Source organism: Podarcis cretensis (genome assembly GCF_951804945.1).
Source record: "Podarcis cretensis genome assembly, chromosome: 14".
In the NCBI taxonomy this organism is placed as follows: Eukaryota; Metazoa; Chordata; class Lepidosauria; order Squamata; family Lacertidae; genus Podarcis; species Podarcis cretensis.
Window position 1 is genome coordinate 28,542,130 of NC_137183.1, and position 23,235 is coordinate 28,565,364.

General features: G+C 48.2%; 2 protein-coding genes across 5 annotated transcripts in view; both read left to right on the top strand.

The window, feature by feature from the left end:
• WDR31 (WD repeat domain 31) overlaps positions 1–15,967 on the top strand; it is a 19,616-nt gene extending 3,649 nt beyond the window's left edge. For both annotated transcript variants that reach the window (XM_079953042.1, XM_079953041.1), the window contains exons 2-10: positions 1,798–1,880; positions 4,155–4,287; positions 5,504–5,578; positions 6,500–6,644; positions 6,731–6,831; positions 9,416–9,483; positions 10,614–10,755; positions 11,775–11,937; positions 13,318–15,967. In XM_079953042.1, coding sequence (XP_079809168.1) covers positions 1,834–1,880; positions 4,155–4,287; positions 5,504–5,578; positions 6,500–6,644; positions 6,731–6,831; positions 9,416–9,483; positions 10,614–10,755; positions 11,775–11,937; positions 13,318–13,478 — 1,035 coding nt within the window. In that variant the 5' untranslated portion in view covers positions 1,798–1,833 and the 3' untranslated portion in view covers positions 13,479–15,967. The remainder of the gene's footprint in view (positions 1–1,797; positions 1,881–4,154; positions 4,288–5,503; positions 5,579–6,499; positions 6,645–6,730; positions 6,832–9,415; positions 9,484–10,613; positions 10,756–11,774; positions 11,938–13,317) is intronic.
• Positions 15,968–19,980: 4,013 nt separating this feature from the next.
• Positions 19,981–23,235, top strand: part of GLCE (glucuronic acid epimerase) — a 60,216-nt gene continuing 56,961 nt past the window's right edge. For 2 of the 3 annotated variants that reach the window (XM_079953021.1, XM_079953020.1), the window contains exon 1: positions 19,981–20,116. The gene's annotated coding sequence lies outside the window, so the exon portion shown is untranslated. The remainder of the gene's footprint in view (positions 20,117–23,235) is intronic. The other variant, XM_079953023.1, reaches the window with a different exon arrangement.

The window sequence follows — 23,235 nt, forward strand, 5'->3', positions numbered from 1 at the left end:
ACATTCATAAATTAAGCAGGCTAAACTTTCTCTGGCATGTGCCTCTGAGCATGGACAGAGTATTTTCCCGGTGTTATTACTGAGTAACCACAGGAGGCTTCTTCAGATTGGGCAGGAGAGATTTAATGGCTTTCAGGCTTGGGGGGGGGGCTTCCTAGGGAAACTTAGCCCCATCCATCTGTCCAGCCACGCTTCTCAATTTAGACACTGACCCCTGGAAGTTCCAGGAGCCCCCAACCAGACCACCCAGCTGCAAAGGTGGGAAACTCCCCGGTGGGGAGGGTCTCTGCACCCGGCAGGGTGGGGTGAGGGGCTGGACCCGAGCCAGGTGGGCTTAGCCCCAGGCAGGAGCAGATCCGAAACAGCCCCAGAAGCAACTTGAGTCCATGTTGCTTTTAAAAAAATAGGTCCGGTCGACCCAATCTGAGTCGCACGACTCAAATTAATTAATTTTGTGTGCTATCTCTTTTGACAATCCTGAAGTTGTGGAGTCAATAGTCACAGGTGTTGTAATTCATACCATGATCAACTCCCGCCCGGGAACCAATGTCCCCACTGTGGAAGGACATGTGGATCCAGAATTGGCCTCCAAAGTTACTTACGGACTCACTGTTAAAACCATGTTTATGGAAGACAATCTTACTCAGCTACGAGTGATTGCCAAAGAAGAAGTAGAAGTTGGCTGTTCTGCTGAAGAATGCCTAAATTATTTCTGCGCATTGTCTCCACAGAGTGACCTTGCAAGAAAGCTCTCGGGATGTGAATATGTTGCTCGAAAAAACAGAAAAATATTAATCACAGAACTGTAGAATGGTTTAGTTGGAAGGGTCATCTAGCCAAATCCGCTGCAATGCAGGAACTTTTTGCCCAACATGGGGCTCAAACTCAATGCCCTGAGATGAAAAGTCTCATGCTTTACCGACAGAACTAGCATTCTGCAGACCGGACAGGAGTCGGTGCTTTCTTTGCTCCCTTAGCCAGGCATGGCGTGCCCCTGGAAGATCTGGAGTCTCCCCACTCTCTGCTGTATACCTGAAGGATCGTCTATTGTTCAACCCGGACACTGAGGTCCAGCTCTGAGGGCCTTCTGGCAGTTCCCTCACTGTGAGAAGCCAAGTTACAGGGAAGCAGGCAGAGGGCCTTCTCAGTAGTGGCACCGGCCCTGTGGAATGCCCTCCCATCAGATGTCAAGGAAATAAATAATGATCTGACATTTAGAAGACATCTGAAGACAGCCCTGTTTAGGGAAGTTTTTAATGTTTGATGTTTTATTGCATCATTATTATTATTATTATTATCATCATCATCATTATTTGTGCTGGGGAAACCCAGCCAGATGTGCAGGGTATGTATGTATGTATAAATAAATATGATGGTAATAATAATAATAATAATAATAATAATAATAATAATTAATAATGTGTCCCTTCCCCGAGGCAACAGCACAGTCCTGAACCCATCAGGGGATAGGCAGGAATGGTGGACCAGCCCTAAGCCAACTATAATGGATGTGATAGCTTTTCTATATATAATTATATTAATTATTTTTAATTTTACAACGGCTTGCGTTTCCTGCTGGTTTGTAGCCTTTCCCCCCCCAAACAGCAACAATGGAAGATAAGAGCAATGCTGTCACAGGTTTGGCATCTGCACTGGCATACTTCTGGAGCTAAGAGGCAGGAGGAGGCTGGGAAGGTGGCCAGCAGATGAGAGGGGCTTGATCAGAAGCTGCTGAGATGTGTGTAAACATAAGGCACTAAGTTCTTTCCTTTAATTCCTTCCCTGTCCTTCTGCCAGGCTAAGCGCTTTCGTCTGGCGAGTGCCTTTGAGATCATGGGGAAACTGCAGAGCAAAATTAGCCGAAACTCCTCCAAACGCAGGTAAGGGGTGGGGGTGGGGGGACGGGACCAAAGTGGTGATTTGGTGGGATTGCATTTCCCTTTTGTGGATTTAGATGCTGGCTTCTCATCTCGCTCCTCTCCCAGCGGGGCAGCCTGGCATTTCTGTCTCCTAGCAGCAATCCTGCGAGGTTGCCTGATGACAGAGAGAGGAAGAGGGCTGGCCAGGCGCAGCTCGTGCAGCTGCCTTGGGCGTCCAGAGGGTCCCTGGTTCAATCCTTGCCAGCACCTCCAGCTAAAAGGAGCAGCAGGTGGTGGGAAGGACCCTCCCCTTCCTGAGACCCCAAAGAGGCTTGGAGGAGCCAGTTCTCGCTGAGCCGCTCTGGCGCTCTGAGCCAGGAGTTTCTTAATTAAAGGCATCCTATGCAGGCAATGATTTTTTAAAGTGTCCACTTAGAAGGCTTGCTGGAAGAGGGATCACAAAAAAGGCAAGAGAGACAGCGCCTGTCTGATTTATGCACTGTAGTGGGAGGGAGTTCCAAAGGGTCGCAGAAAGGATTACCTGGTGAGGTGGTATCTGCAGCAAGCCGAGCATAGTAACCGGTTGGTTGTTGCAAGGGGTGAGGTCATCTTTCAAGTCTCCTTAGCCGAGTGATTTAATTGGCAGCCAGTGCAATTCTTTCAGTACCGCCGTCGTAGTGCCAGGGCATTATTCTGCCCCGGTGAGCAGTTGAGTTTCTGCATTTTGCATTTCTGGGACAACCTCAGGGGCAGCCCCACACCAAGCACATTGCAGCAGTCCAGTCTGAAGAATAACAGTGCATGGATGACCGTGGTCAGGCTATCCCGGTCCAGAAACAGACATAGCTGCCTTGCCAGCTGAAGCTGGTTGATGCAGAGGTCACTTGGCCCTCTAGCTACAGAGATGGATCTCGGAGCACCTCCAGAATATGAACCTGCTCCAGAAGCAGTAGAAGGTCCTTATCCAAAGCAGGCAATAGATTTAGCTCTCTGGGCTCGGGAACCTGCTCATCCACAGTGCCTCTGTTTTGCCAGGATTCAGACTCAGAGGGCCTTCTTGGTAGTGGCGCCTGCCCTATGGAACACCCTCCCATCAGATGTCAAGGAAATGAGCAACTATCCTACTTTTAGAAGACATCTGAAGGCAGCCCTGTTTAGGGAAGTTTTTAATGTTTAATGCTGTATTGTGTTTTTAATATTCGATTGGGAGCCGCCCAGAGTGGCTGGGGAAACCCAGCCAGATGGGCAGGGTATAAATAAATTATCATCATCCTCATCCTCATCATTGAGAGGGCATCTCAGCTCTGACTCTCCAGTCCCCCTCTCTTTGCACCTCCTCAATAACTCTTCTCCTCATTGACCACCTTGTCATTTCCCTTATTAAGGTTTGCTCTCTCTCTCTCATCCTACCCCTCCCCATCCCTATCTTCTTTAAATATAGCCTTTATTATTTGCAAGAATTGGCATAACACTTGTTTAAAATGTGGCATTAGGCCATCTCCCTTTTCTTTTTAATGTTTTTATTAAAAGATTTCCATGAGTATCAAAAGTACATTCAGTGTCTCTGCTTTCAAATCGTGGAGTCCTTCATGCAGGCCAGTGACATTCAATTTGAGACATTTTTTATTCCATTCCCTCCGTAGCCACCAAGTTCCTGGCTTGAACTTTGGACCCTTCTGGCCAGAACAGGCTCTGAAAAAGGAAACGACCTGAACAGAACACAAAACAACGGAGCAGTTCCTGGCTCCATTGCCCCTTGGTTATGAAATCTTTGCCACAGTGGAAAGTGGTTGTTGCAGTGGGGTGCAAGGGGGCTCCTTTGCCATAAACCGGGATCTAGTGTTAAGGACGCGGGTGGCGCTGTGGGTTAAACCACAAAGCCTAGGCGCTGTGGGTTAAACCACAAAGCCTAGGACTTGCCGATCAGAAGGTTGGTGGTTCGAATCCCCGCGACGGGGTGAGCTCCTGTTGCTCGGTCCCTGCTCCTGCCAACCTAGCAGTTCAAAAGCACGTCAAAGTGCAAGTAGATAAATAGGTACTGCTCCAGCGGGAAGGTAAACGGTGTTTCTGTGCGCTCGCTGCTCTGGTTCACCAGAAGCGGCTTAGTCATGCTGGTCACACGACCCGGAAGCTGTACACCGGCTCCCTCGGCCAATAAAGCGAGATGAGCGCCGCAACCCCAGAATTGGCCATGACTGGACCTAATGGTCAGGGGTCCCTTTACCTTTAGTGTTAAGAAAACCCAGGTGGGTTTCAGTGCCTCATGTCTGTTTATGTTTGCCTTCTCCTTTGCAGGGCCGACAGGTATGAGGAAGAGCCCCCTCCTGCCAAGGTGGTTCAGCAGCCCTGTCCTGCTCACTGCGGCGGTGCTGTGGCTTCAGTGGCGTCCCTCACAACTGACCTGTGCGTGTCAGGCGGCAAAGACAAGGTAGCTCGCAGGAGAGCAGCTAGCTGCAGCTGGCAGGAGCGCCTCACTGGTCCCAAATGGAAGAGAGTGTGAGGACTTCTTGGGTCCACCTCTCTCTCCCCCAACCTCCTCCCAACAATCCTATGTCGCTGCCCCCCTGATTTCTAATGCCAGGTTCACAAAAGAAAAACCCAGGCAGAACATCGCCTCCTCTGTGGCCACGTTGCGGCCCCTGGTGGTCTTTCAAGATGGCTGCCTTTAGGGGCAGGCAGTCCAGGGGAGCTGCTGGAGCACAGAGCTCAGCGGGCAGCATGCCATGGATGCTCCAAAGAGTCCACCTTCCCCAGGGAATCTGGAGCAACATTGAGGTCCATTTCTGAGGGCCTTCTGGTGGTTCCCTCACTGCTGGAAGTGAAGTTACAGGTAGCCAGGCAGAGGGCCTTCTCGGTAGTGGCACCCTCCTTGTGGAATGCCCTCCTGTCAGATGCCAAGGAGATGAGTAACTATATAACCTTTAGAAGACACCTGAAGGCAGTTCTGTATAAGGAAGTTTTTAATGTTTGATGTTTTATTGTGTTTTTAATATTTTGTTGGGAGTCGCCCAGAGTCAGATGAGCAGTGGCATATTATTATTATTATTATTATTATTATTATTATTATTATTCTGCTTGGGTGGCTTTGTGTTAATGCTGGAGGCTCCGCTTCTTGTTTTTGTTTGAGGGGAAATTTGCTATCGTGGTGCAACTGCTATGCACTTGAGCGACTGAGATATGATACATGCATACAGGTTTATTGTCCGTTGGCTAGAAATGGAGCATATACTGTAAACAAATGGTGCTGCAAACTCAATTTAAAAATGAGGCCTCTGAAAAGCTGAACCAGTTCCCTGTCTAGTGCTGGTTGAGATATATGGAGTCGCAGACAAGCTCAGTTTTGATAGGCCCTTCCAGTTTAAAATTGTGCTCCGTTCCCACTCTATATTTTAACGCAAAGTTTTCCCGTCAGAGGAACGCCACATCCAGACCCATTACCTTTAAAGCACACCTATTCCACCTTAACAGCCATGGGGTCTGTAGCTTGTTAAGGGTGCTGAGAGTTGTTTTGAGACTCTTCACGGAGCTTCCGTTCCCAGCGCCCTTAACAAACTACCGTTCCCAGGAATCCTTGCGTACGTGGTGCTTTTTGCAGGAATCTGAAATATTGCATGAAAGCTTTCCCCCACGTTCTCTTTCTCCAGACTGTTGTTGTGTACAACTGGCGTTGTGGCACCCTGGTCAGGAGGTTCCTAGGTCACGAGCGAGAAGTTACAAAGGTAAACGCCAGATTTTGGCTGCAAAAATGTTTTCTTTCTGTCCGTCCCCTTGCAAGCATAGACAACAGAGATCAGGACCCCCATCATGTACCATCAAGCGCTAAGTGACATGCAACCTTAAGAAAGGGCAGGGACACCTGGGAGGGTGTGAGAAGGTGGCTGCTTTGTGTGCAGAAGGCGCTAGTTTCAGTCTCCAGTTGAAAGGCTCTCACAGAAATAGTAAACAACTACAGTGGTACCTCGGGTTAAGTACTTAATTCGTTTCGGAGGTCTGTTCTTAACCTGAAACTGTTCTTAACCTGTAGCACCACTTTAGCTAACGGGGCCTCTCACTGCTGCCGCGCTGCCGGAGCACGATTTCTGTTCTCATCCTGAAGCAAAGTTCTTAACCCGAGGTACTATTTCTGGGTTAGTGGAGTCTGTAACCTGAAGCGTATGTAACCTGAGGTACCACTGTATCTGACTTTTAGCAGACATCCGAAAGCAGCCCTGTTTAGAGAAGTTTTTTATGTGTTTTACTGTGGTTTTATAACTGTTGCAAGCCACCCAGGATGGCTGGGGCAACCCAGTCAGATGGGCGGCATATAAATCATAAATTATTTTTATTTTATTTATGTATTATATTTGTATACAGCTCTATACCCGTAGATCTCAGGGCAGTTCACAACAAGAAATTACAATATACAAAACACAAAATGCATAAGAAAACAACAACGAAGATAACCCATTAATCCATCATCATCGTCATGGGGGGGACAGCCCTCTCCCTTTTTCTGCCAGAGACCTGAGAGAGTGGCCATTGCCAGTCAGTGTAGGCAGTGATGGGTGGAAGAACAGTCTGAGGCAGCTTCCATGTTTTTTGAACAACCTGTGTGGGAAAGGATGGTTGTCTGAATCCACTTCTCTTCTGTTCTGCCCCAGGTGACCTGCCTCCCGGCCTCCAACTGGCTCTTCAGTGCTTCCCGCGACAAGATGGCGCTGATGTGGGGGCTCCAGGGGGGCTCTGGGGCAGTCCAGGGCTTCTCAGGGCATGACCTGGTGGTCACTGGCTTGGCTGTCAGCCCAGGTGAGGCAGTGACTCCTGCTGGAGTAAGAAGTCTATGTCTGGATTCCTGACAGGTTTCTTCATGGACTCTCTCTTTCCTTGTTAAGTTTTCCAACAGCTTTGCACAGGCTCCCGTGACAACACTGTCTGCACCTGGGACCTAGAGACAGGGGACTGTTTGCACAGAGCATCCATTTCCAGGAATCTGGTAAGTGCCAGAAGACCTTGGAAGGGAGAAGTCCTACTATTTATTACAGATGCCTAAGGCACAAATCTCTCGCCCAGTTTTAAAGTGACCCCTTAACAATTTATAGCTAAGTGGAACTTCCCTCTCTCTCTCTCTCTCTCTCTCTCTCTCTCTCTCTCGTGTGTGTGTGCAAAAATGGAGTTCGGTTTATACTAAGGTTACCAGATTTTTTTCAAAGAATCTGGGACACTCTTTTTTTTAAAAAAAAAAAACATTTATTTCTAAAAAAAAGCTGTTTTTTTAAAAAAAATTAAGAAGTAATATTTTTTCTGTGGTCTCCTCTGTCACACGGCCTTCCTCTGGGCCCTGGCCTGCTCTCTTGGAGCGCTAGCCCTCCCAGTGCTCTCCTACCTTTCCTCCTGAGTGGCAGCGGCGTGGCAAGGTCAGGGCTCCCCTCTTTTTCTCCTTTCTCTCTCTCCCTCTTCCTTCTCCTCTCCTCCTTCTCCCTGCGTCGGCTCCGGGGTTTTCCTGGCCCCAGAGTGCCACAGGGCAGTTGGCTGGGTGCTCTCGTTCCCGGCTCGATTTGGGTCACGGGGGTGTGTGTGTCAGTTGTTCCACCAGTTGATGCATCGGGCGTCCCCGGTTCCCCCTTGGCAGTGGCAGTGGCAGTCTCAGCAGCCCGGAGCCAGCCTGGTAGTGCAGTTGGCTCTGGCTGGCTTCAGGAGCTGCTCGCTGCCATGGCGCCCGCCATTTTGCCTCGCCGGGAGTCCCCATATGATGTGTCTTGTGCCGTTGAGCCAATCATGCAACATTCATTCCCTACTAATAAATCTACAACACTTAAAATATAAATCCAGGGACATTAAATGAAATCCGGGCACATTCCAGGGACGGATTTTGTCTGGGGACAGATATTTAATAATAATAATAATAATAATAATAATAATAATTTATTATTTATACCCCGCCCATCTGGGACTTTCCCTGGGAAATGGGGACATCTGGTAACCATAGTTTATACTAAAAATAAAATACCTGCACCAAATGAAGGAAACAGTGAAGTTGGTATATGAAGCCCTTCTTATAATTTTGAAGGAAATGTAAGCAATCCACTTTAAATTATTTAATTGCAATGCTTCAGCAGCCACCAATTTTTTAAAGGAAAGGTGTCGAGTGTTTATTCCTTGCACTGTCTGCCTACTGAATGCTTACTCTCAGGTAACTGGGTAAAGACTAGGCAGCCTTATACTGCAATCCAAATCATTTTTGCTCAGAGCTCGGTCCCACTGAGTTCAATAGGATTTACTCCTTGGTATGTTCCTGATCAGGGACGCGGGTGGCACTGTGGGTAAAACCTCAGTGCCTAGGACTTGCCGATTGCATGGTCGGCGGTTCAAATCCCCGGTAAACGGCGTTTCCGTGTGCTGCGCTGGTGCTGGCTTGCCAGAGCAGCTTCGTCACGCTGGCCACGTGACCTGGAAGTGTCTTCGGACAGCGCTGGCCCCCGGCCTCTTAAGTGAGATGGGCGCACAACCCTAGAGTCGGACACGACTGGCCCGTACGGGCAGGGGTACCTTTACCTTTTTACCTTTATGTTCCTGATCATTCTCACAGTTTCTTCTTCTTCTTCTTCTTCTTCTTCTTCTTCTTCTTCTTCTTCTTCTTCTTCTTTCCTGCCTTTTCCCCTGACAGGGACTCATGGCAGCTTACAGTTAAAAAATTATTTCATTCCATTTATCTTTGGAAGGTGTTGTACACAATCCCTTCCCTCACACATTATTTCTTTACAACAATCCTGTGAGATAGGTTTGGCGGAAAGGTTGTAATTGGCTCAAGGTGACTGATGTAGATGTGTATATGACATCTATGTGTGCAGCGAGATCAAACGCCGGAGAAGCTTCCTGATGTAGAATAGGGTGTCCCTATTTTCATCAGAGACATGTTGGAGATTATGATGTTTATTCCCTGTTTTTGGCTTTCTTACATACGTCTGACTGGCTTTTGTCAGAAAGTGGTCTGGATGAAAGCTTGGTCCCGTTTCATGTGGGCTTCTCTGAAATTCTAAGGGCATTCTGAGCTGTGCTGATATTGCTGAGACCACAAACTAGGTTGTTTTAAAAACAATAAATGCTCGTAAAATCCTCTGTTTTCTGTAATTTAACCTTGAAGGAGTAGGCTTTAGAACTTGGTTATCACTGATATGGGACTGCCTTTTTTCCCCCAGGGGAGATTATTTTGTTTTGGGTTCAAGAAGCTGTACCTCTGTTTGATTCTTTCTTTTGTTATTCTTTTTTAATAAAGAAAAACAAACTAATCTAAACAGAAACAAAGGAGGGAGAGAAAGGGGGGGGGAGAGAGGGAGAGATAAGAAAGAAAGAAAGAAAAAAAGAAAGAAAGAAAGAAAGAAAGAAAGAAAGAAAAGTCCTCTTTCACATGTAAATCTTAACTTGTCCCACACAGAGAAAGGTGATCCCTCCCAGCTCTCACCTGGGAGCTTCCCTTTCTTCTTCCATCCTGGGAGATTTTCCCTTCCCTGCCTCTCACACAGGGGGACCGCTTTCTGATATGGCTAGATTAGCTGCCCATTAATTGTTCTCTCCCACAGGTAACTCATCTGTGCTGGGTTCCTGAAGAGCCATATATAGTCCAAGCATCAGAGGATAAAACAATTAGGTATGTGAGCACATGGGAGTGGAGACCAAATTGTGCACAAATCCAGCATTTCTGGCTCTGAACCCAACTTTCTGAAAATTTTGCTTTTGAAATTTGAGCTGGTGGAGTTGTTCGTCGGCAATGGATCCCTTGGAGCTGGTGGGTGTAGCAGACCTTGCAGCTCTTGCCAAAACTCCTGTTGGGGCTTTCCCTGTGTACACCTGGTGGGGCTAAGCTTTCCTCTGTAGCAGAGCTGAGCTCCAGGACTACCACAAGATGTAGTGATGGAAACAGTTTATTTGCTGCAGTGGAATACACACGAATAAAAAACATCTTTATAGCTGAACTTCTCCCCATCCAAAAGCTTTTTTTACCTGGAAAGGTAAAGGGACCCCTGGCCATTAGGTCCAGTCGTGACCGACTCTGGGGTTGCAGTGCTCATTTCGCTTTATTGGCCGAGGGAACAGGCGCAAAGCTTCCGGGTCATGTGGCCAGCATGACTAAGCCACTTCAAACTGCTAGGTTGGCAGGAGCAGGGACCGAGCAACGGGAGCTCACCCTGTCGCGGGGATTTGAACCGCCAACCTTCTGATCAGCAAGTCCTAGGCTCTGTGGTTTAACCCACAGCGCCACCCGCATCCCTTTTTTTACCTGTAGCCATCGGTTAAAATCTGTTTTGATTTTTTTAATGCCATAGTTTATGTTTGTAATTAACAAAATCTTCCGTGTGTGTGCGTGTGATCCAAATCCCCAAGCATTCAACCGGCAAATCCCACTAGGGAACTACTGTAAACACTTTTGGGGTATCAATAACAAAGCTCATCTATTCTGACTAAGTCAAACTGAGCTGGTCCATAGGCTGCAAGGGTTGTTGTTGTTGTTGTTACATGCCCCAAACCTTTCCCTGGCTTGTGCAAAAGTCTGGTTTTTATTGCCAGAGGTTATACTGGGGAGGAAAGATAAATTTAAAATGACAATAAAATAGCAACCCAGTCATTTTAGTCTGTTTTGGTACTGCTCAGGATTGTAGGGCAGTGGGCAGCCTCTAGCCAGACCTCTTGGGCCATTTTGGTGGGACAAAATGTCTTTGGGCCAGCCGGCCACCTTGAGCACTTTCACATGCCCATTGCTGCATCTTTTGTTTGTGGCAGGATCTGGGACAGCCGGGAGCTGCGTGTGGCCCACGCCTTCCCTGCCAAGCAGCATATCCAGACGTCCTGCGATGTCAGTTCAGACGGGCGGTACTGTGTCAGCGGCAGCAGTGGCTCTGGCGGTGAAGGCTGTGAAGCCACGGTGAGGTCACCACCAGCTGTGGGCTGAGGCGGGAGCGCTGAGCAGTGGTGGTGGTGGGGAGCTTGAACCGCAGAACTGGAGAGGGGGAGACAGGACCCAAAGGGGCATCTTCCTAGCCCAGTCCCCCACCAAGCCTCCCTCTCTGACTCCGTAAAGGGTCTCTCGACCCTTTTGTTTTGGCAAACTTCCAAAACAACCCACAATGTAGCCACCATTGCTTCCTCAAAGGTATCCTGCTCATTGGCGAGGATTCCGGTGTCAGGGCTGAAGCCAGATGCACAAAGAGTATACTGTATTTTTTGCTCTATAAGACTCACTTTTTCCCTCCTAAAAAGTAAGGGGAAATGTGTGTGTGTCTTACGGAGTGAATGCAGGCTGCGCAGCTATCCCAGAAGCCAGAACAGCAAGAGGGATTGCTGCTTTCACTGCACAGCGATCCCTCTTGCTGTTCTGGCTTCTGAGATTCAGAATATTTTTTTTTCTTGTTTTTCTCCTCCAAAAACTAGGTGCGTCTTGTGGTCTGGTGCGTCTTATAGAGCGAAAAATACGGTAAATTTGTTGCTTAGCTTCCAATGGCCTGGATATTGTTTGTTTTAACACTTTCCCTCATCAGTGAAAAGAGAGGGAGAGAGTCCCCTCCCTCTGGCTTCCAAACCTAAAAAGACAGGGTGGGTGCCGTCGGTGGGAAAATGGCTTGGCAGTGCCAGGCCAAAATGGGTGGCAAGGCTGAGTTTCCTCTGAGGGAGTTGTTGCTGCTGACCTGGTGACACTTTGCAATGTGCTGATGCCTTTTTCCTTTTGTTGTATTGTGTTTTACTCATTAAAAGCTGCCTCGCAGGGGAATGTCCCCACAGGGCACCTTAAACATCTAATTTTTAAAGGTAAATATTGCCCCTCTGATTGACTTTGGAGACCGAAGTGTGTTTTCACTCCAGCTTTGCAACAAGGGAAAGCTCAGTGGCAGAGACAGGAATGAGATTTGGGAGGGGTATGGCTTCACCACTTGCTCTTCCTTCCAGCTCTGGGACCTGCGGCAGGTGAAGTGCCGAGTGCGAGAGTTTTGGGGCCACTCCCAGACCACAGCATCCTGCATCTTCCTCCCTCGGGGCCTTGGGGCCTCCCCGGCCATTGCCACTTCGTCGCATGACTGCACAGTGAGAGTGTGGAGCCAGGACTCTGGAGGTAGAGCGCTCAGCTCCTCTTGCTGGGGGAGAATTGGCTGCAAGGGCTGCCTTGCTAGATCAGCAAAGCTTGAAGGAAGCAAACACATGTTCTTTCACAGACACTTCACTTAAAGAAGTGAAGGCCTGTAGTAATGGCGGGGTGGGGGGAAAAATCTGTAATTCACATTCTCTATCTGTTAAGTCCATCTATATCTGTGCTTTGATTTTTGAAGTTTCCTATCTTGGACGGATGAAAATACTCACTGGAAGGGGATGGGCAGAAGACAAAGGCCCCTTTGTGAGGGGCAGGGTAGAGAGGATCTCACAGGGTAGGAGATGAGGGAAGAGGGGGAAGCTGCCAGGTGAGAGATGGGAGAGCTCATTTTTCTGTGTGTGGAATAAGGGTTAAGATATCATTGTGATAGAAGGCCTGGTATTTCTTTTATTTTCTTTTTTCTTCTTTATTTTCTTCTGATGCTTATTCTTGCTTCTTTCCTATTTGCCTTCTTTAGATTAGTTTGGCTTTTATTGTACATACCTCATGTTACGTTTTTTCATGTTGCCTCCCGCGGCAACCCGGAAGTACCGGAAAGGGTTACTTCCAGGTTTTGCCGCTCGCGCATGCGCAGTAGCGCTAAATCACACTTCGCGCATGTGCACAAGCGCCAAATCGCACCACACACCTGCGCAGATATGGTGTTTCAGATTGCGGGCCTTTCATGGTGTGAACGGGCCTCCAGAACGGATCCCGTTCGCAACCAGAGGTTGCTGTATAGTATGTTGTATAGTATGTTGAAAATTCTTAATAAAATTGATAAAAAGGAACCAACAACAACAAAAAAACCCTAATGTGCAGACCGAGGGGTGTGTGTGTGTTCCAAACAAGGAACTTGAGGATTAGCACGAGGTATAGAGGAGGGTATGACTGAACCCTGCATTATTTCACCATGCACAACGTTACACACTTTTATAATGCCCTCCCCTTACTTGCCTTTTCTTGAAATGAAAAAGTCCCAAATGCTGCAAGCTTTCCTCACAGGGGAGTCTCTCAACCCCCTTGGTCTTTTTGGGCACACTTTTCTGTGCCTCCCCCAGTTCTAAAATATTCTTTGTAAGGTCAGGTGAGGTTACTAGAACTGGACACAGTATTCCTAGTGTGAAATTTTTTTTGGGGGGGGGGTCCCTGACTGGCCAGCCTTGCAGCACCGCATCTCATTTCCATGCCGTGACAAGCTTCACCTGTTGAATTTCCACTTTTGGGGTGGCTCTTTGCACAGCCCACCCAAACATTTTGTTTGGCATGTGAAGCAAAGCTGGCTTGACCCTCCACCAAGAGAGGACGAAGGCAGATATTCTCTCCCCGAACACCAGCTGACTGCCTCTTTCTTTCTTCTCCTAGCATGTGTGGCTACTGTCTACCTTGAAGGAGCCGGGGCTCTGCCTTCGCTGGCCACCTTCGAGAGCAGCTCGCTCCTCTGCGCCAGCTCCAACTCTGGGATTCACTTGCTGAAGTTTAGCTCTGCAAAAGGAACCGACCTCCAAGAAGTGGCCAAGTTCTGAACCCCGGAAACCAGCTTCCATGTGGGGTGGGGGAGCAGCCTTCATGGGGCCATTTGGCTGAAAGCCTTCCATGCTGCTGTGTCAGGGAAGAAGGAAGTGGCACATAGATGGGAGTGCCTAACCGGAAGACTTCACAGGAGCTGCAGCAATAGGACACAGGACCTGAGCCCTGCTAGCAAAATTGTAGCTCTGCTTAATGGGTTTAGCCACACCCAGGTGTATAAATGAGAAAGGAATGGACAGTGGAGCTCATAAAGTGCCCTTCGCTCACTATTGTGTGGGGAAGATGGACCAGATTTTGTAGAAGCACTTCGTGTTTGTGCACTTGTCATGTCCTGTATCTGAGCCAGTTTTTTAAAAATATATATATATTTGTAATTCCAGTAGTTCTCAGGGCATCCACATAAGTGTTTATTCACACACACATACCCCAATTTTATTTTATTGTTGAAAAATCTCACTCTTCAGACCCCAAAATTTCCCAGAACAGCTTATGGATCACAACAAACAAAACAGTCACTGCCCCTCAGGCTTACAATTCTTAAAGTCATGGCATAAAAGGAAAACAGATTTGGGAGGGAGGAGGAAAGAAGCAAGTTCAGGTTCTGAATGGCAAGTTCTTCTAATAACCCGCGAGCGTAGGGAAAGCTCAAGGGCAGGAGGCAGAGCTGCAAATTGCAGCCTCCTCTTCCCTCCTACAGACCATGCAAGCTGGCACCCATCTGTGGTGGCCACATGGCCCCTGCCTGCCTCCACCTCTCTGCAGCCTTGCCTGGACTCTGAGAAAGGAACGAGGCATGTGTGTGGCGGCGAGGAAATGCTTTCTTCCAAGGTCTTTCTGTGCGAGGTCGCTGCCGCAGTTTGCTGTTGCAGCAGCAGGAAAGCTCTTGTAAATGTTGACCTGCAAACTTCGGTGGCTCAGGACCCCCAGCCACAGCTTGGTCTTTCCTCAGACCCTGGAGCTGCAGGGAGGTGGAGGCAGGTAAGTCACCACCCGAGATGGGAGATGCATTTGGCACCCATGGGTGTCTGCACGCCACTCCTAGGCAAGTGGCCCACACATGGAGGGAGAGGACACAGCAACTCAAGGCCAGGAGGAGTCCTTTGGGCTGGCAGTCCTTTGTTTCTAGCCCTCATGGTGGAAAAGGCTTAAAACAAGTGGGAAGGAGGTAGAAAGACCGAAGAGGCCAGAGGGGTGGCCTGAGCATAACTTCCAGGAAACTGAGGTGAGGGGCCCAGGCTGGAGGGTCCTGCAGTTTTGACGCCACCACAAAATCACAGAAAAACACAGAGCTTGCCTGTTTCCACAGACTGCAGAATCCAGTGTTTTTGGTGGATTTTTAAATGTGTCCCTTTTTGTTCCTCTGGTCCACTTGCTTCTGTAGGGCAAAGTGTTCACTTAACCTGCTTAATCTTAAACTTCACCACTCACTTATAATGAGAGAGAGAGAGATGTGCTCATTTGCATATGCAAATGGACACCTTACCCAAAGCAAGTGATCAGCCTTGCACTGCAGCTGATAGAAGGCAGCCAGCCAAGCCCAGCTCAGCACTGCAACCTCCAGCATCAGCGCTGCAATCCGAACATTAGGGCTGTGGACAGCAAAAGCCCCAAAACCATCAGGGCAGTGGCGCAGAAGAGTCCAGGGTAGTGGTCCCACAAGAGGCAGCACGTTTCCCAGCATCTGGATACAGGGTGGGCGACAACGAGCTCCCTGGGGTCAGACCCTCGGGGCGCGGCAGCCTTGAGCAATTCCAGGGTCACAAGCACCGCAAAGGCCTCTTCTTCTTTGGCATTCCCTGGCAGCTTCCTGCGCCAGCACAGACGGAAGCCGTCCAGCCAGACCTCCTGCACCTCCCTCATCCACGGGGGGAACTGCTGGACGATGTCCATGTTGACTGGAAGCCTGGGGACTCCTCCGCAGGGTAAGGGGACGCTCCCCCTGCAGAGAGGGCACTGGAAGCTCTGGCTTGACTTGAGGAAGACGCACAGCCTGGCCAGGCACTCCAAGCAGAAGGTGTGGGAGCAAGGCAGGAGGCGAGGGGCCCTGAAGACATCATCGAAGGAGAGGTAGCAAATGGGACACTCTGCTGCAGATGACCCTTCTTCCACTGTTCGGCTTGCAGCGGTAGGAGAAGGGTCCGTCGCTTCCGCCTGCCCCTGGCCGGACCTGGAGCCACTTTCCACAGAGTCCAAAACCTCCATAGGGATAGACTTCCCCACCTCACAGGTCCGTGATTCCTGGCCTCCTTGCTGAGGGTGGCCTCACCAACCCTAGTTGGATGATGGGCTCAGATGAGAACCAGAGACTCTGGAGTTTCTCATGCTGGTGGGACCCTGGCCACAAAAGTCCTCCAGGCTGCATGAAATCCTGCGGCCACTCCAGACTCAGAGGCCACCTCTGGGACCCTCTCGAGGGAGCTCTCAGCCCTCCTCCCAAGATGAGCTCCTGTGTATCTAGCCAGTGAGACTGGGCAACCAGCCTTGTGTTTGACACCTTCCCTCCCTCTGTGTGGGCAGCGAGTCCTACTGCTTGCTTAGCAACTGGGGCTGGCCAGCCTGGTCTGGTCTGGCAGGGCAACAGCAATGGGGGAGGGTATCCCTTTAAATGCTGGTGCTCCCTGCATTTGTGTGTCCCTCCCAGCCATTCCACCTCTGCTGCCCAACCTGTTCTTAGCTACACAACTCCTTGAGTTATGTTTAATCTGCAAACAATCTTTTGTTAAGTTGTGGGTAAACATATCAGACGACACAGCGATTCTTCAAACAGCTCGTGTTTATTCACAGGCCAGAACAGAACTGGGCTGAAGGGTTCAGCCAACATGCTTTTATAGAGCTCCACTACAAAAGCAACAGTAACAACTTTCTGTAACTATCCAATCACTGAACGTCACTTTTAATTCCTTATTTGCCTATGTGGACCTGAGTGAAAACTATCTACAGTATCCCCCTGCTGGCCCAGGGTGAGAACTACATACTAACACCTATTTGTACATAACACCTTTGTCCAAGAAGTGACTGCATGCCCTCCAAGTGTCCCGGTTTTCCAGGGACAGTTCCAGAATTACAATAGCCATCCCAGCTTCTGATTTGATCCCAGAATGTCCTTATTTTCCCTGCCAGCGTTGCCACTGCCGAAATCCAGGAGGAGGAACTGGTGCTTGTCCCAAGGGATGGTGATGGCAGTGTTGGACTTTCTTTGCCAACCGAGTTTGTGCAGTGACTGTGGCGATGGAATAAAAACTTGCCCGCAATATCTTTGCTTACTTTATTTTTAAATAGTAATAAAACAGCTGCAACTCACCGCTCTACACCAGCCAGTACCGTACAAAGCATTTGGTCAACTTAAATACAGTTTTCAAAATAATCGATTACCCTATCACATTGCTCCATTCGGTGCGGTAGGTAAACTGCCCCTGTTAATTAGTGAAATGGTTAAGATACCTCAGGTATGCTGCCATGCAGGTTATTATTGCAAACACACACCTCTGAGTAGCACCACTGACCACCTCAATATTAAGAAAACCTAACATGCAGCAGCGAGGGAGCATCCCATGACCTCTCCATGGTTGCTGCTGCCGGCCTCCTCCTTAGGCAGCTCGTAGTGGCTGCTACAGAGCAGCCAAGGAGGAGAAGCTGCCCCTTTCTAAAATATACAAATTGGTATGTGCTTTTCCTGGATTATCTCACTGCAGGAATCTTTTGCCCAATGCAGGACTTAAAAACTATAAGGTATAGAGTATTTTTTTCCACCCCAGTGACTTGGATGGGTGAGGAAATACAGGACAGCCATTTTAATCAAAATTTGAGATGTGTTAGTTAATAAAAATATATATGTGGCGATCTGTCATGGAACAACGCTATTGAAGAAAGTCACAGGGGCAACCCAAATCTTGTTGTTGGATGTGAAGGGGCCCCACAACTCCATGGCCTGACTCAGTAGAAAGCAGTTTCCTTTGCTCATATATTACTCTTGCAGTGGGACTTCTGCATTTTCTGGGATTGTGCCAGGCAAAGAGTCCGAGAGGTTTTCTCATGCCTTCTTTTTAAAACTTGAAATCATGGGGATTGAATTTGGGAACTTTAGCATGCAGAGCTGATGCTGTACTACAGAGCCAGCACCCCACCTAAATCCTAAAAGGGAGATTAAAATAAAATAAAATAAAATAAAATAAAATAAAATAAAATAAAATAAAATAAAATAAAAAAAATAAAGGCTCTTTAATATTTTGTGGCACCTGAGCTTTGTCATGTAGTAACACTTCATGAGAATTTTTTATATGAAACACGCTGAGTACAAAGACTGCATTGTGTATGAACTCTTACATCTGGCAAGGAATGTAGAAGCATCATTATAGCTTTGAATCCATTTGCAATTGTAATTCATGGAAGTGACTTGCTGTGACAGCCGAGGTTATAAGTACCTTTTATGCTCTTAAAAACTGATTGCCTTTCATATCCCTAAATCTCTTTGTAGATTTTCCACAAGCATTTTATTCTCGCTCTATGTGTGTGTGTGTTTGAGGCAAGTTCTTGACATGACACTGCAATCGCACATGTCGCCATAGAAACCACCTGTGGGACAATTTTGGGGGGATATTTTGGGGTGGTTTTTTTTAAAGTGATGTGGACGTAGTTGCATTTGATCTTGGAGACTGCTTTTGGTTAATGAACAATGAAGAGAAACAGCCTATAATTAAAACACCTTCACTGCGACATTTTAATGATGGCCAATTAAAATGATGGTTTAATTTTGGCTCACATTCATGTTAATTTCCTGTCCTATAAGGAAGGTCAGTGTGCTATTGGTTAAGACTGCAATCCTGCAGCCAGTGACCTAGGAGTAAGACTTACTGAACTTAAATGAGCTTAGTCTGGAGTAAATATGTGGAAGACTGTACTCTTGGTAAGATAACAAGGGAGAAATATTACCCTGCAGCAAAAATTACTGGCAAATTTTGGATGCCAGGCACACCAAATTTGTGCAAGCAACCTTCTCCAATGCAGTGCCCTCCTCTGATTTTATCCCAAAATGTCCCGCTTTCCCTTTTGATGTTCAAATTTGCATCAGAGAAATGTGGATATTATGGAGTTATCTGACTCCCAAGCCATCTGAAGGCAGCCCTGTATTGGGAAGTTTATTAATATTTAATATTTTATTATGTTTTTATATATGTTGGAAGCCGCCCAGAGTAGCTGGGGCAACCCAGTCAGATGGGTGGGGGTATAAATATCATTATCATTATCATGAAATAAATACCCCTGACCATAGGTCCAGTCGTGACCTGACGGAAGACCAGCCGAGTGACCGACTCTGGGGTTGTGGCGCTCATCTCGTTTTATTGGCCGAGGGAGCCGGCGTTTGTCCGTAGACAGCTTCCGGGTCATGTGGCCAGCATGACTAAGCCGCTTCTGGCGAACCAGAGCAGTGCACAGAAATGCCGTTTACCTTCCCGCCGGAGCGGTACCTCTTTATCTACTTGCACTTTGACGTGCTTTCGAACTGCTAGGTTGGCAGGAGCAGGGACCGAGCAACGGGAGCTCACCCTGTCGCGGGGATTCGAACGCTGACCTTCTGATCGGCAAGTCCTAGGCTCTGTGGTTTAACCCACAGCACCACCCGCGTCCTATCATGAAATAGGATGTTCCTATTTTCATCGAAGAAATGTTGGATGGTATGCAGCTAGTAAGTGTACATTTGGATGAGGCTGCAAAGGGCGTGGAAGGGCCCAGTCACCGTGTTAACGCCCTTTTCTCCAACCTACCGGCTGAGGCCAAAGTCAGCCGCACTCAGAGTAGCCCCACTGACATTAATGGATGTGGCTGACTTGGCTCAACTCTGATTACCGCGAAATACATTTGCTGTTTTTAGTTCCACATCTTCAAAACGAAGTAAAATGACACTTTCCCCATTAATTTGCATATGCAAATCAGTGCTGAGAAGGACAGCATGCTTGCTGCCTGCACCCCGCATTTCGGGTGGTCCCCGACCCTTTAAACCCCTCTTTCCCCCCAAGCTGGTTCTCCATCCATCCAATCCCTCCTCCTTTTTGCACAGGTGAAAATGAAGCAGAGCATCACTTTGCGGGCTCCAAATCAAGGCGAGAGAGAGAGAAAAAACGCGCAGACCTCCGCGTTATCCGATTGGCTAAAGCGCCGCCAACCGCTCTCACGATTGGCCGGCTCTTCTACCCTAGGCCCGCCTCTCCCTCTCCCTCTCTTTCCTCCCCTCTTTTGCCCTGGCAGAGGCGGAGCAACTTGTGATTGGCCAAGCTGTTGGCGTGTTGTGATTGGGCTTCCGTGCCGAAGAGCCGGAGGGAAGGAGTAAAGAGCAATCCCGGCCTCCGTCCCTCCCATCCTTGCACACGTCAAATAGACGGGGTGCCTTGGTTTGATTGACGGCGCGAGAGCTCTCGCTTGCGGCCCCGCCCCCTCATTCCTTGCCTGTGTGGCTTCTCGCGGGAAGTTGGAAGGGGGCGGCGTCTCCTTGCCGAGGCTGCTGCTGCTGCTGCCGCTCTCCGCGCGCGCTCATTCACTCTCTTTCTCTCCTGCTGAGTGGCTGCCTGGGCCGGGCTGCCCCAGAGGAGAACGGAGGGGAGCGGAAAAAACCCTGTGTTTCAAGGACCCGTCCGCGCAGGTAAGAGGGTGAGGCGGTAGGGCAGCCAGTCAAAAGTGGGGTGCTGTGTTTGTGGGTGCGGCGCCCTTTTCTCCCCTGGAAGAGCCAAATGGGGTGGGTGGGCTGGCAGAAGGAAAGGGGTGGGTCTCCCTCTTTTGCCTCCTGGGGAGGGGTGTCTCCTCATTTGGGGGTGTTTGGGGAGGAAGGTCTTCTCAGTATTTGGGGAGGGGGTTAGAGGAGGCCAGCAAGTCTAGGAAAGGATTGCGGGGTGTCTGTGGGTGGCTTGCTCTCTCCCAGTAACTTTTCTACCTTATGTATTTGAGGGACAGTCCCCCCCTTTTTACTATAGGTTGAAGTTGAGGGGGGGGTCCTCTTTCCATTCCCTCCCCTAAAATTATATATACAAATGAGAGAGAGAGAGAGAGAGGAGGTACCTTTTTCTGAGAAAAAGGGCTTTTGTTTTCTTGGAGGGGTGCTCTGCCCACCCCCTTCATAACACACATGGTTAGGGTCTGGCCTTCCTTCTGGGACTGGGCTGGACCCATGGCTGCCCCCCAATGCACAACAAGCACAGCTGGCCTTTGTTGAGCTCTTCCCTTTCCTTGCCCCAGGAGTCAGAGGTTTTTTTTTGGGTGCTTCTGGATAACTCTTTTTCTTCCCCTCAAGAAACATGGTGGGTAACAGCTGCGTTAGTGTTGGCTGTGTCAATGTGCAGGTAGCCCTTTGCAAAGTGACTTTGGCAAAGGGAGGCAGGAGTCTGCCCCAAGAGCCTTACAATGTAAAAAAACAAAACAACCCTCAAAATATGTTTCTTTCAGTGCTCTGCCTGACTCTAGTGCTAGGGCACCCCAGCTTTCCTCAACCTGTTGCCCGTTAGCAGTCTTGGACTACAACTCCCATCAGACGCTGTGTCATACGGCTGTGCTGGAGTAGACCTTATGGCTGTGCTGCCTGACACTGATGGGAGTTGTAGTCTACAACAGTTGGACAGCACCAGGATGGGGAAGACTCCTCTAGTTGTGATTGTTCTGAGAAGGTTATCAGTGGCTACTAGCCATGATGGCTATGCTGTGCCTCCAAGGTTGGAGGCAGGAATGCTTCTGAATACAGTTGCTGGAAACCATAGAAGGGGACAGTGCTCATGTGCTCAGGTCTTGCTTGCTGGTTTCCCTTTGGGCCGTCTGGTTGGCCACAGGATGCTGGACTAGAAGGGGCATCGGCCTGATCTAGCAAAACTCTTACATTCTCAAGATGACTGCAGAGATAACAGTTTTGGTGCTGGTAACAGCCAAAAACTTGCAGGTTTTTTTGTGGTGTATAGGAGGAGATATGTCAGGGTTCAGTATGTCTGAATGGGCAAATCCAGTGGCTAGCAAGATTTCCATCCACTGTGTCCTGGCCTTGTATGATTCTAGCTGGAGGGACACTTTGAATTTTGGGGTTGCCTGGGACTTAATTTTTTTAGTAGTCTCAGTTGCACCCGTTGCACTGTCTTTGAGTCTTTTAGTGGATACTCTATCTGTTCCTTTCCTTTTCCATGTGAAATTCACATTTCTTTGGCTGCAGTCTCTGAGAATCTAGATTCGAAATGGAGAGCAGAGCGTTTGGAATTTCACAGAAAAAAGATGTTGTCCACTTGGGATGTTGATGCTCGCATCATTGTTAAACAGTTGGGTTTGTTGCTGGTGCATTGTGTGGCCTAAAGGATGAAAATTTAGCAACCCTGAGAAAGGTAATTAGCAAAGCATATGGAAGAATTTATGGTGCATTAGTAAACTGGAGTGCAGATAATTTGCAAGCCTGACTTAACTAGGTATGAAGTGATGTGCACTTTCTGGGGGTTGTTAACTTGCAATCTCCAAGGTTGCCCACCTGGCCAAAAGAGCTGCACCTTTGTGTTTGTTTCACTGCTGTGCAGGTGTAGTCTGGGCTTGGGATCAAGTTTGTGAATAGCTCTTTGTGTGGTGCCAGCACCTGCACTCTCAGGACCTAGGCAGCAAAGTGAACCTTGTGAAAAAATGGTGTTGCATGAGTTAGCTGGAGAGGAGCTGTTTGAAAAACAAGGCAGCTCTCCTGGTCTTAATTTAGCACCTATTACCAAAAACGATGCCAAGTATTCTTTGGGGAGCCGTGGGTGTCACAATGTGGGGGGGGGAGGGGATATGTGGTTTTATAAAGTGGCGCTGCTTTCATTTGATGTAACCAGTGTTGGAAATGCTGTGAATGGTCTGTATTGTAGGTGACGGCAAGGTGTGCTTAGGTCTTGCGTCTTTCCAGACTCGTATGGGGAAAGTATTTCCGTGTAGGAATAAGAATTCCTAGAACTGGTATAGTGTGGCACAGTCTCCATCAACCTGCAGCCTTCCAGATGTTTTGGATGACAACTCCCATCAGATGCAGCTCAGCACATCCATATTCCCTTCAGATGCAGCATCATACAGCTATGCTGACTAGCAGTGTTAGAAACTCAGATAAATAAGCTAATTGCCAAATGGCACCTTAAACTTAAGTTATGGTCACCACAATGAAATAGCTAGGCACCTTTTTTTCCTGTGGAATTTGTTATTATTTTTATACCACTTTGTATTTTAAAGAAGAAAATCTCGAAGCAAATAAAACAAATTCAAGCTTCAAGGAAAATATTTTAGACTCTTCTTAAAGTGACATTTTGCTTTCCCCATATTTATTTACCTAATTTATATAGCTGCCCCATAGGAAGCCAGTGTGGTGTAGTGGTTAGAGTGTTGGACTAGGATATTGGAGATCAGGTTTAAATCTCAATTCAGTCTGGAAGCTCACTGGGTGACCTTGGGCCAGTCACAGCCCCTTAACCTACCTCACAGGGTCATTATAGGGATTAACTGAGGGGGGGGGGAAACTCCTTGGAGAAAAAGATGGGATATAAATGCAGTAAATAAGCTCTGCTTACCTAGGGTTGCCATATTTAAAAAAGTGAAAATCTGGACACAAAGGTTTTTGTTTTTATTTTATTTTGAGCCAAAGTTGCTTTTTTTTCTTTCCTTTTTCAAAATCTCAATTTCAAATTTCTGACTTCTGTACTTCGGCTATGTCTGGATGCACGGCAGCCTTAGCTGAAAGGGCCAGCTGGATGGAGATGTCTGTCACCAGCCCAGCATCCA